Source organism: Anopheles moucheti, chromosome 2 (assembly GCF_943734755.1).
Source record: "Anopheles moucheti chromosome 2, idAnoMoucSN_F20_07, whole genome shotgun sequence".
NCBI classification, from domain to species: domain Eukaryota; kingdom Metazoa; phylum Arthropoda; class Insecta; order Diptera; family Culicidae; genus Anopheles; species Anopheles moucheti.
In genome coordinates, this window is record NC_069140.1 from 40,649,909 (window position 1) to 40,662,665 (window position 12,757).

Here is a 12,757-nt window from a genome sequence, read left to right on the forward strand (position 1 = left end):
ACCCTTATGGCACCCCCTTGGCCAACGGGGGTGGCATTAAAAGCGAATAGTTTCCCCTGCAGTCGTGGCACATTCAGAACAGAATAGGCATGTCGGTTTTGCCGAATGTGGCAAGCACGAACAAGAACCGTATGCCACCGTAGCCTGCCGAACGGTGGTGCAGTTCTTTAGTATTGCCTGGTGCATTTTGTAGCGACACACACGAAAAAAAGGACGAAAAACGCACCCCGTCAACGTGCAACATTTCATGCAGTGGTTATCTAAGGAAAGGAATGAACAAGTTTTGCATAGCTTCGTACGACAACGCCACGGACGGGCGGACGGACGGTAGTGGGGATGGATGCAGATTCCAAGCAGGGCTTTCACGTACTTTGTTCGCTTCCGGTGTATTTTATAAAGTGGTCGGAATGGTTGAGAATGGTAAAGTACGCGGCAGGTACGGGAGTAGACATCTTTAGACTGAGAATCTCGCCTACGCCATGCCACGCAGCATGGCAATAGTTGCGTACTCGAGCTGGCACTGGATCCATCACGGACGGACATTTTGTAAATGGCGGAAGGAAAAAAAGAAACACCGAAAGGCAAAGAATTTAATTAATGACAATCTCGACGATGAGCAAATTGGTGGTGTTTGAGCATGTTGATATCACAATACCCAGCAACGTCACGGTTGGAGCGTGTAAATAGCGATGGAATAACCGTGCTGGACGAGGTACGGGGTAGGAGGCGAATTTATTTCTTCGCACCGGTTTAGTGTGAAGGATGTGTGCGAGCGTGGGATTTAGTACATATCGTTGCAAAGCGTTACCGCTCGGTTGGATCAATGAAAGGGAATCTAATTATTTTCACCATGAATGGTATTAGCGCTGGGCTGCAGGATAAATCATGCTTTTTGGCGTATTTATTACGTGTCTTGTTACTCATTGTACAGCGCTCCGTGCTAATTGGCCGCTGTGCTTAACGATAATGGAAGCAAAAAATGCGTTGAGCAATGTTACGTATTTGCTGTTGCATTGTGGTGTGGATACAATTAATAGCAAACATTGGATTTGGAATAGAGTCGCTACAAAGAGCCTTATGAGACATAAAACCTCAACGCGCATAATGGTGGAAATAGTCATTTATGCGTGGAATAAAGATGAATTAAGACAAGGATTTTTTGTTGTTTAAAGAGTTCTTTTTATGTTAATTGTTTCAATGTTCCAATTGGCTTCATTCGTACAAAATCTAATAAAATCTATTAAATGTGATATATAGCTCTAGACATCTATAATAATATGGAACTTCATACAGACAATACAGATCCGACCATCTTCAACTAGGTGCAATGTTATTTCAATGATGTTGTGGCGAATGAACTTTGAAGATTTCGTTGCTCTTTGATGTCACACTCCAACAAATCATTTGATGTTGACCACCAACTCTAAGAACCTGGAGAATCTAACGATGTATTTATGTCGTTTGGGGATTTATAATTCGAAGGGGATATGAAGGATATGTCATACTTTGCATAGGGTCCATGTTGTTGAGCTGTATATGAACAATTATGTAAAACTTACTTCGTACAATGAGAACAATGAGAATGCCACCGGACGACCCAGCCCATGAAGTCCATTTAGGTCTTCCTTTTGAACAGAGGAGAAGTGGTAGGCTCAAATTGCAATGAGGCGATGACGTTGAAGCTTCCACAGAAAGGTCGGAATTACAGATTAGTTAAGGACGGTGATCAACTGTGAGCGGTCTAAGGAACTCCGTTTGGATTTCAGCCAACACTTTCACTAATATGAACTGCCCCGTTCTTGTGTTGTCCTTAGATATCTGAAATAACGCCATGGCAAATGATAAGTTTGCTCCATTGGCGGATCAAGCCTCTTGGAGCGGCTCGACTATCATAGTCAAGGCTCCTGTATTTCAAAATGGTTGAGTTGGGGAAGGGCTCATGTTCTCGACTTACCCGTAGGGTGAGGGGAATTCCTTTGGAGGTTCATCTGTTCTAAGTTTAGGCCACTCAGCATCGCTTTTCGGGCCCATCACTATCACAAACCATAAACCCTTTCCTACATCACAGCTTCTTTCGAGGCTTTATACATAGCACCCACCCTTAGATTCGCCATTGTGCTGGGTGATACCAAAATTCGTTGTATCTTCTAAGCAATTGTAATGATTGTTGGCACTTTTTACTATCCAAACTATTGGTAGTGTATGATACATAACTTTTAAGCTTTCTAAGCTTAAATTCTAAGCTTTCCGTTCAGATTCAGCCAGATTCAACAAAATTCCGCTCATATTCCAAAGATATGATCATTCCAAAGGCAACAGAAGGACTCGAGAGTTTTATGATATTTTCAATTCATTCACTGCCTACTTCGTTGACTTATTACCAACTGTTCTCCAACGCAGTTAGAGTTCAGGCTGTAAGCAGCGATCACCAATTTGTAGCATCACTCTGTCGTTCCTCTAAAGTTGTTATTTATATGGACGAGCTTTCTCATATATCTAAGTCTTAACTAAACTAATACTAAATGCATTAAAGATTATCAGAGCCATTACTTTCAGAGCATTTTCTTCCTCTAAACCTCTTCCTTCATAGCTAGATAACTTCATACTACGTAATAATATTCTAAGTTCAACATTAAAGATCTGAGACTAAATAATTGAAATTTTATCGCAACTAATTATCGTAGTGTGTCCCAATTTAATACATAAAATAATACATAAACACTATGTTGGGTTTTTATTGTTGTTAGTTTGCAGAAATTTTAAATGATTTGTGATACGCTGCGTTTAATAAGCATTTATCCAAACATGGAATAAACCAGGAGAAAAATAATGAAAATTTGATACCCGTTCATAATTTACGAAAGAACAATTTGTGTCTTTTAGTCCATATTCTTCTTGCGCTTCGCCACATAGCGCGGTTGTGATTATGAGCTGAGAGCACCACGTGTTTTCTTCCCTTAAAAGCGCGGTTTCAGCATCCCGCAAATGGTCGCAATGGTTAAACTCACTGATAAGAAAGAATTGGCAATAATGTGTGGTTCCCTTCGGGTCGAAACCAGTCATCATCGAACGAGTGTAACTCACCCTGTCAGTCAATCGGACCCTAATCATGCGGGGTCTCAGTCCGGAACGATCGACACACAGTGTGTGCGTGTGGCTGGCGGCAATTCGTTGGACCTGCACGATTGGAAGTGGCCATCAGCGACGGAGTGTGTGCGTCGTTTGCTAGTCGCTCGAGTGCGTTCAGTCTGAGTGGATTGCGCGTGCTGCTGTTGCTGCTGCTGCTGAACCAAGGTGGAAACGCGAGTGGCTGACCGCGAACGACCTTCGAGGTCATCAACGACACAGCAGAGGGGCTCGTCTCTGCGTTGTTGCACGCGCTGATGATACGGGTTTCCGAGCAAAATAGAGCAATGAATGGTAACGTCCCCATGCCAACGTAGCTGCAGTTTCGATAAAGTTTTGTAACAAAGGAAAACCGGCACCATCAGTTGTGTATGCGCCGTGTGTGGTTTTGTGTAGTGCAGATAGCAACCGTTCCGTACCCAGCGTGCCTTGAAGAAAGTCCAACCAAAGTGCCCTTGGCCCGAGCAAAACCCGTGCAATAAAAGTAATGGCCGATATCGGTGAAACGTCGTCTCCGTCGGTGGTGCCGCTGACGGAAGACGATCCGGAACAGGCGCCACCGAAAGACAAGGGTCTGTGGCGCGATCTGGTGGCCTACTGGATACTGGGACTGTGCAACAACTACGGGTATGTGGTGATGCTGACCGCTGCGCACGATATTCTCAAGGAACTGGAGGGAGATGACGGTGATCACGCCAAGAGTGCAATGTTGGTGAGTAGCGAAAGTGGTTTCGAGTGGGGACATTGCAAGAGTTCGTTCCGCTAGACACGCTTGCCCATGCGTCGGTTTGAGTGTGTGTTTTGGTTTTCGAAAAACACTGCCAGACGAGAGGTGTACGTAGTAGTACTACAGCGGTGTGTTTTATTTGCAAACAAATGTGCACGTTACGCAGGTGTTTTGATTCGTCGTCCACAACAACAACCAGCAGCGGAATAAAGAAGCGATTATGAAGGTAATACGTGTTAGTGGGTCGATGAGCTGGCGCTTCTAAAACGGGGAATCTCCCTTTACTCGCGGCTCAATATCGAACACGTGAACGTGAGTTTGTCATGACGATCGTCACGTGGTGCCATAACTGACCGGTGTATTGCCATGTGGGCTGACTGGAGGCGTCTGTTGAATGATTGATTAGCCGATTCTTTACCTTCTCAATGTCTCGGCCTTCTGCCGCTACCTGATAACCGGACCTTAACCCTGATGGTACGAGACCTTCCGAACCGCTTGTGAAGCGAAACGGCGTGATCGGCCTGCAGAAACGGTCGCACCCACCGTGCAAGGTTTTGCTTAAGACGAGCTTGTCCGAGGGCCTATCAGTATGGTGCGATTGACAGTTTATCAGTGGCTCTGCGAGGGGGTGGAACTAGATAACGACAAATTGAAGCGAATGTTTACAAGACTAGCCCACAGTACGCCGCTGCTCGGTAATAACACCCTTAATGCTTATTGGAGATCACAATGATTTTACAATTGTCTGATGGCAATTTGATACAGTGTACCGCCGAAGGCAGTGTTTTTTTAAAATTTGATAAGGTGATAGTGGCAGCAAAGCAGAAGCTGGCGTAATGTAAAAATTTAGATTGGCATGGTGAATTGGTGAATTGAATTACTATCTCCCCATTCTCGTGTTTTTGCTGCTGATTGTTATTATCTGAGCCGTGTTTAAGTAATGTACTTCCTTATTCCATTCACAGTCTTGTGTGTCTTGATAATTGCAGCAGCAACGATAAGACAGAAGTAACTTCATAGTTATTTATGACTACTGAGCGGACGTTAGCTAAAGTTTAATTATAAACGTAAAGGAAAGGAAGCAATAATCAAAAGCTTTATTTTAAATGATGATTCCTTGGTAGTTATACTTATTGTAAGAACGTTGAAATAATACTATAACGTTAGAGATGCGGTACGTTAGTTGAACTAATGTCGATCAGATTTGCTCTGATGTATTCTTCGACAGCTTAAGCGGACAGGACAAGACAAATATGTCGCATAACGTGAAACATATTCATACAAGATTTTAAATTAAGCTTTAAGAATTTATTGAATCCCCTATCAAAATGCTTGAATGACTAGAGTCTAGAATATTGTCAAGACGTAATGATATTGTTACTTCGGAATGTGAGCTTAATGCTTGAAGCAGCTTTTAGGAAATATCTGAACACAGCTGACTTAATGCATGGGTACGGTAAAGGTCAGTAATAATCCGGACCACCCATAAAACCATTCCGATTTACGATAACTGCTAAGGACATCCGTAAGCAAACGCACGGGAAAAAAAATCTCGAGGCTATCTACCGGACCTTTTTTACAAAACCGTCAAATCTTTCGATCATTGCCTTTAAATGGCTGTAATTTTTTCAACACGGCACAATCATTAATGGATGTACCGAACGATAAATGCATAGTATGGGCTTGAAAGTGGTATGAAATTGAGGATCTACTATTTTCAAATGATTACACACTGCGATTTCGTGAGGAATAGACTGTTGTTATATGCGCTTCCTTTTTACTCTAGTAGTTGTTTCTTATTGTAGTATTTAGTAAAATTTAAATTTCAAATTAAATTTTTAAATTTTTAATTTTAAATTTAAGTTAAATTTTTGTAATAAGAGCTAACACAAATGTACAAATATGCCTATAGCATTTTTGTGTATTCGTTTAGCTCTTTGTAAATAAAATGGATAGCATAAACAAATATTAGTAATGACTGCTAGCATTCAAAAACATTATACCATCAGCTTCCTAAGGAACTCGCTTTTCTATGTTGTTGCTAAAATTTTAATGGAAGTGCAAAAGCCGCACCCTATCTAGCTGGTTCGTTTGTAAAATTATCTCTACAGTTTGAATATGATGCAAAGCTGACAAGTCCGCAGTGGCATGTAGCCTTTTGATAAGACCCACGTCTACTCTACAACTCAGCTCTCTGAAAGTGAGCCTCGTTCCTAAAGCGTTCATCATTCCCGAACATGGAAAACGGTCCTCCAAAGCTCTTTTGTCAGAAAAATTCGCCCACCTTCGCCGGTTTTGTAGTAGTAGGGCGTTGGTGAAATTCTGTTTCCGAAATCGCTATGCCCGGCGTTACCGATGCCGGGAGCGATAAAATAACAAAAGGTGTTTTACGCCGCTGTCTGCTTAGAGCGTCGCTGTTTGTCGGTCATTGCGTGGGTTTGCTGATCTTGTGCATCTGCAGTAAATGGGTCCAGCTGGGATTGTTGTATCGCAACGGTGGATTAATGTTGCCCCATGCTTTGTACATCCAGGATCCGTGAACTTGTTGTGGATTGAGAACAGATTCGGTTGCTAGAAACACGAAAATGAAATTTGCTTAATTATAATTTAATTAATATTGCTGATAAAGTTTCCATTGGTATTCATGATAAACATAATCCATTCGTATTCATGATATACATAATACTACAATATCTGTTTTAATTAAAAACACAGATTTATTAAAACACTGTGCGGTTTGTTCGGTTTGTGTTTATATTAGCATTAACATGTCGTTGGTTTTCGCTGAAACACTAACAAATGCGATTGTTTTGCGTTCAGATCATGTTGTGTTTCAAAATTAAATACTCGAATATTGTCACTACATTCACTACATCAGCGATTGAGTCTACAAATAAGATTTCGAAAAAGAGCATCGTAGAAGAATCCGACCGTTCCATTAACCCCACTGGCGTTACGGGAAAATTTCATCGGAAACCCAATATTTTAATTGCGATCATTTCAAATGACCAGTAACTGATGTAAAAAAAAGGCTTTTAAAAAATGTGCATGTAAAACAAAGTGAAATCCGTTTTGGAAATAAAGTTCATTACGTTCCGAATTCTGAGTATCTTTGTAATTCTGAAACATTGAATATTCGCTTGGGGATGCGTTTACTCTATCAACCGTAAGTTGAATGGATTTTTTTATGGAATGCTGGATGAATGTTTTCCAGAAATTCCTGAAACTGAAAACCATTTCTGAAATGCAATAAAAGTAAACGAATTTTTAGAACATGTTGCCTATATATATTCTGTCCATAGCACATTAAAGCCGTACCTGAACGGATAATAGCGTATATGAAATTTGGGTTTGTTTTGATATTTTCGTTTATTTAAATAAGCATAACATGGCCGTATTGCTGTGTTTATTATTTAAATAATTCATAAATAACTAGCTTTAGCATATTTTGTCAATAACAACCAAACTGAATGTATCCCTATCTATAACTTGATACTAAGCGGCATTAAATACTCTTGCAATAATAAATCAAATGTTAAATTTATTACACAATCTGTGTAAGCTAAAACGTTTGACTATTTTTAAGTAGCAGCATTTGAAAAGATACAAAATCATGGCACGTTCGATATCATCATGACAAACCCATTACTACCTAAAAGTGAACCAGTATTACCTTTGACCTGCTTTGCCCATTATTGCCTGGTGAGTCAGCAACCATACCCTCAGGAAGCCAACGAACAGCAGTTGCATGGACCATAATTTTCCCAATTCTCCCCCGGCACAAAAGTGGCAGCTCGCTCAATCTGTTGATGGACCGGTTGGAAACGATTTATTCGTAACTTTTCACGCTTTGCTCTCGTTCGCTTCACTTGCAGACCGACTACGGCGTAGCGAACACAACGGCACGGGCCGATGACGTTACCTACGGCTATGAGGCACGTCCGTGCAACAAGCTCTCGACCGGTGCAATTCTCCTGGCGGACATTCTGCCGGGCCTGGCCGTCAAATCGATTGCATCGTTCCTTCCGCTGGCGAAACAGTACGTACACACCGAATCCTCGGGTCTTGGGCCCGGAAACCACCTGCAGATGGACGTTTTCTCACGCGTTTGATTTCGGTTTTTTTTTGTTTCTGTCAATGTCTGTTTGTCCAATTCTCTCTGGGGTGTTTTTTCATCGCAGCGTTCGAATTTTCCTGTGTGTCGCGGCAGCTGCCGCTGGCTTTCTACTGACAGCGTTTGCCACCGTAGAATGGGTGCTGTTCGTCGGCGTTATAGCGACCTCGTTCTCGTCCGGTCTCGGCGAAGCCACGTTCCTCGCGTATGCGACGTATTTCAACAAGTTGGTAGAAAAGCTTTTATTCGTTTTTAATGAGCGCCTGTAACGAGTGTGTCCATTTCCTGCCGCCCGTCTTCCATTTCGCGCAGGAACGTTATCTCCACCTGGTCTTCTGGGACGGGTGGTGCCGGTATTGCCGGGTCCCTTTCCTACACCGGGCTGACGGAGCTCGGTCTGACGCCAAAGACTACCATACTCATTATGCTCGTGGTGCCGGCCCTGGAAGCGGCCGCCTTTTGGTTGCTGCTGCGCCACAAGAACACGGACAAACCGGCCGAACCGGAGGAGGCGAAGGAAAAGCCGGAAGAGATCGACTATACCACCCTGCCCGAGGATGAGCGACCGCTGGAGAACTGGCAGCAACGCATCCGTTACATTCCGTCGCTGTTTATCTACATGATTCCTTTGGTGTTGGTGTATCTGCTGGAGTACTATATCAACCAGGGGCTGGTAAGTGTGAGGTTACAAAAGGTATACTAAAACATAGTTGCTAACCACCTTCTCCTTTTCCCGGCATTTTCCACAGTTTGAGCTGCTGTACTTCCCGGGCATCTGGCTGTCACAGTCGGGCCAGTACCGTTGGTACCAGGTGATCTATCAGATCGGTGTGTTCATATCACGCTCATCGGTCAACCTCATCCAGTTCCGGCACGTGTGGATAATGGCGGTGTTCCAGTTTCTGAACGTGGTGTACTTCACCTTCGAGGCGGTGTACTTCTTCACGCCGTCGATCTGGATCATCTTTGTGCTCATACTGTGGGAGGGTCTGTTGGGCGGTGGCGGCTACGTCAACACGTTCTATCGCATTCAAAACGATGTGCCGGCCGCAAGACGTGAGTACGCGATGATGGTCACGTCCATCTCGGACTCGGTCGGCATTGCGCTGGCCGGTGTCGCTGCCATACCGTCGCACAATGCGATCTGTGATCTGCCGGTGCCCGATCGGTTGCTCTAGGCAAGCAATTGGCAGCTAGCGTTTGTTGTACGGGGAATCAGGGGTGTTTTTTTTCATAAGCACAAAAAAGTCAAATAAAACATACGTGTAGTGTTGTACACTTTTATATCTTTAGCTTGAAGACTTCGTCCGTGATTTACACGGTAGAAAGCTGAGAAAAAAAAACAATATTTGAATGATTTAATCCTAAACAAATCAACTATTCTTCTGTTTCAGGTATAGATTCTGCTTTAACGTTCCTGATGAAGACTTTTCCTAGTCTATTCCGCTATTCCTAGTTACCTCTCGAAATACAAAACTCAAGCTGCGTAGCGTTACGAAAAAACGCCTGAAAGTAGGCTATTTATTACACACGAAATCCTTTCGATCTTCAGTGTGAGTAGCATTATTATTTTCAGTGTCGTTTAGTGAAGTTATAATTATTTTACCTAAAGAACAGATCTGGTTATAAAAAAAACTTTTTCTAATTTATTTTGTTGATTAATCATCTTCCAGTAATGAAAAAATGACAAAAAGGAAAAACCCGCTCATTTTGTTACTTAAATATTTTATTTCAACTGTTTTACCTCACAGGATCGAGCTAAAAACCAACAGAACACATTGCAGATAAACCTTAAAGCTCTTTTTTATCATTATATAAGTTTCAAACAAACCATACCTTGTGCAGAAGGCCGCTTATGTTTTCAGCCCATTCGGTATGTGACGCTAGCATGCGAATAGTCAAAGGAATCCTCAATCCTGCCAACTCAGGCTATCAGTGGGCGGGCTAACCTTTATCACTGTTCTCAATGCTGCCCTGGCCCATCACCCGGCACGTTACGACCGAGTGGCTAACGGTCTACAATCCCTGTGCGGCTAAGCAGATTTGAGAAGCGGGATAAATTATGCAAACATGTTTTTATCCGGTTTATAAACTATCCGCTTCCCGGTGCGGTAGTGTTTGCGTGTCCCGACCCATACCTAAGCGTCCGGTTGTTGGAAGTGAATTTTAGAAGTTTATCGAACTGTGTACGAACGGATGCTTCCTAAACCCCCCCCACGTTCGACAGTTGAAGAGTCCGGGAAAAACAATTTGCTTTGCCGCTTCGCACCTTTCGCATGTTGCCTTTGTTCGGTGACTGCAACGCGCAGGGTTTAATGCAAATGGGTGGCAAACCCCGGGGAAAGGGGGTAAGCGAAATATTCCAGCGGGTTTTGAGGTTTCGAGTTTCACCTTCGCTTGGACATCGAAAAACACCTCCGGTTCCTCCCAATATTCCCGCCGGAAGTAATGCAATCTACATAGTTTCATGTTTACATTTGCATAATTTCTTCACCTAGTATCACCTTATGTGCCAACGGGTAACGCACACGTGTGCTAAGGAACCGGGCAGAAAGTTGTAGCGGCGCCCGGTATTGCCATTGTCACTTCGGTACCATCGGTTACCGGTGTGACGATTCTGGGTACGGTGAAAGTTTAACACCCTTTACCATCGTTGATAGAAAAGGTTAAACATAATTGGTTAAAAAAGTCCTTTTTACAAATCATCATCTTCACACCGTACCGAGACCTGCTTGAGAAGGTAAGCATTAACACCTGCAATGCTAGGTTCTACATGATTGAGTGGACGAATAGATGTGGGAGCTTTTGAGGGAAGTTGCCCTAGCCAGATGTGTACGATTCCGAGCATTACGACACCTACAATTGTGCCAAGAAATGTGTTATTAGAGAAGATTAAAGAGGTTTTTTTAAAGCATATGATCAAAGCATTCAATATTTCGAGCAAAGAAAACAGATGATATCACATTTGAAGCATGTTTTAACGTAAATCTTGGGTAACGAGTTTGTACAACTGTGACAATACATAAATCTCTAATCGATTATCAGCAGTGGCTAGTAGCGCCTAGTTCAATAAGATACCAATTGCTATGGTTGGAGCATTGGTGATGGTGATTACTATCTAGAAGTAGAAGTGAAGGGCATGGAGTCGGAATGCGATTAAAATTAAGCATTCAAACAACACATGCGCTGGCTTTCATTTGACGTCGGAAAATTCTGGTTACCATGACTCCCCGATGAGGTTCTAGTTAAAGAGATACATCTACTAGCATTTATGATTGCCCTTTTTGCTATACTAGCTTAAGTTAGTACCACCAGTGGACAAGTGTACCTCTTATTGAAAAACGGATGTCGGAATTTATACTTACGTATTTTGGTCAGACAAAGGAATGTCTGCTTAGATCCATCTAGATTCCAACATTTACTCATTTTAATTCATGATATTCATACTGAAATATTGCCAGTGTTACAAGTATTGAAAAGATTTATTCATCTTCGTTAATTCTTTGCTGGGTACCATGGTACGGCTCGACCATATTTAAGAGAACAATAAGAATCTGTTCAGGAATATGAGAAAGGACTCGTCATCACAAGCTTCTGCTAATTATCTCCTTCCACCACCCAATATTCCGAAAGGCATGCCGTTTCTGTGTAGTGTATCGAACATGGCATCATAATTATAAAATGACAAGAATTTTACCGCCCTGGAGCGTTGTGTACTGCACAGCCCAATTTGATTGGTATGTGTAGCAGCTTCCAGGGCGGCATTATGATGAAAGGGCGCACTTCACAATTTAAACAAAAAAAAAAAGTAGAGAATAAAATAAATTACATCCGCTCGTCAGCATTCTGGCGCGGGCAGGGAATTTATACAACCTGCACGAAGAAAGCATTCCCGGCCCGGAGTGGAATGAGCACATTATTCTCATTCAAAGACGCTGAACAAAACGAGCTCGCGAACCGGAGCCGAGCTATTTGCACTTGGGGTTTTTCTTTCGTCTGGCATTTCCCATCCAAACGATGCCGATGAAAGGGCCTGCCGCAATGAAACGTCTCCAGATATGTTCGTACCATTTTCGGCACTCCAACTCTTTATTGGTCGCCCGTTCTCGATAGGCTCGGTGGGGCACGTGGGCTCGTTTGCCGTTCCGGCGCGAGTTCGTTCGACACGCGGCTCGAAATGTCAAACTGATGTAATGTACGCTTGCAAACATAAACCCGGAGTCGTGAAGAGCTGCTCCAGCCTTCGCTTGAGCGTATAGTTTTTGCTTCGTTTCGGTGCTTCGCCATTCTGTTAAGGAGGCCCTCAAATACGTGCACAACCGAAGGTGGGCTTCCGTGGCAAAACCGAACCAACCTTGCCAGGAAACGACAAATGTTCCACTTTCATATGGTTCTCAAATTCAATGGAGGCAAATTTGAATTTTTATGAAAATTGGCTTCCTTCCGTCGTCATCGTCAGCTTTATGGTTTCCACTGGTGGTGCGCTCTGTCGTTAACGGTGGTGCGCCCGGGTACCGTCCGGGACACCGGGGTTTGGGATATTTAGTCATATGAAACATAAATCTGCACCGTATGTAAAAGCTGCACAACGAACCATTGGCGGTAGAGCATTTTCACCATTTGTTTAGCCATTAACCATACGGGTGCGTTTGACGGGGCTGCAGGTGTGGCAGGCGTGGCAGGAAATAGAGAAAATAATTTCGAAATTATCCCCCGGAAAGCCATTAGTCTTCGGGTGCGCTGGGTGTACGTAGGACACGTTCGTCGCTTTCACTGCTGGAGTGTTTGGT

The 12,757-nt window shown here is 43.1% G+C and overlaps 1 protein-coding gene across 2 annotated transcripts; it reads left to right on the forward strand.

The window, feature by feature from the left end:
• Positions 1-3,289: 3,289 nt before the first annotated feature.
• Positions 3,290-9,227, forward strand: LOC128297162 (battenin). Of its 2 annotated transcripts, none has more exons than XM_053032750.1 (5): positions 3,290-3,838; positions 7,729-7,892; positions 8,035-8,193; positions 8,280-8,640; positions 8,717-9,227. In XM_053032750.1, the coding sequence occupies exons 1-5, from the start codon at positions 3,614-3,616 to the stop codon at positions 9,143-9,145; spliced, it is 1,338 nt and encodes a 445-aa protein (XP_052888710.1). In that variant the 5' UTR covers positions 3,290-3,613; the 3' UTR covers positions 9,146-9,227. The 2 variants fall into 2 exon arrangements, with proteins under 2 accessions (XP_052888710.1, XP_052888711.1); XM_053032751.1 differs by having other exon boundaries at positions 3,290-3,829; positions 7,789-7,892.
• Positions 9,228-12,757: the final 3,530 nt, after the last annotated feature.

Coding starts and splice junctions, on each gene's coding strand:
- LOC128297162 (XM_053032750.1), top strand. CDS start 3,614: ATGGCCGATATCGGTGAAACGTCGTCTCCGTCGGTGGTGCCGCTGACG. Junction 8,194..8,279: donor TATGCGACGTATTTCAACAA/GTTGGTAGAAAA, acceptor CATTTCGCGCAG/GAACGTTATCTCCACCTGGT. Junction 8,641..8,716: donor ACTATATCAACCAGGGGCTG/GTAAGTGTGAGG, acceptor CATTTTCCACAG/TTTGAGCTGCTGTACTTCCC.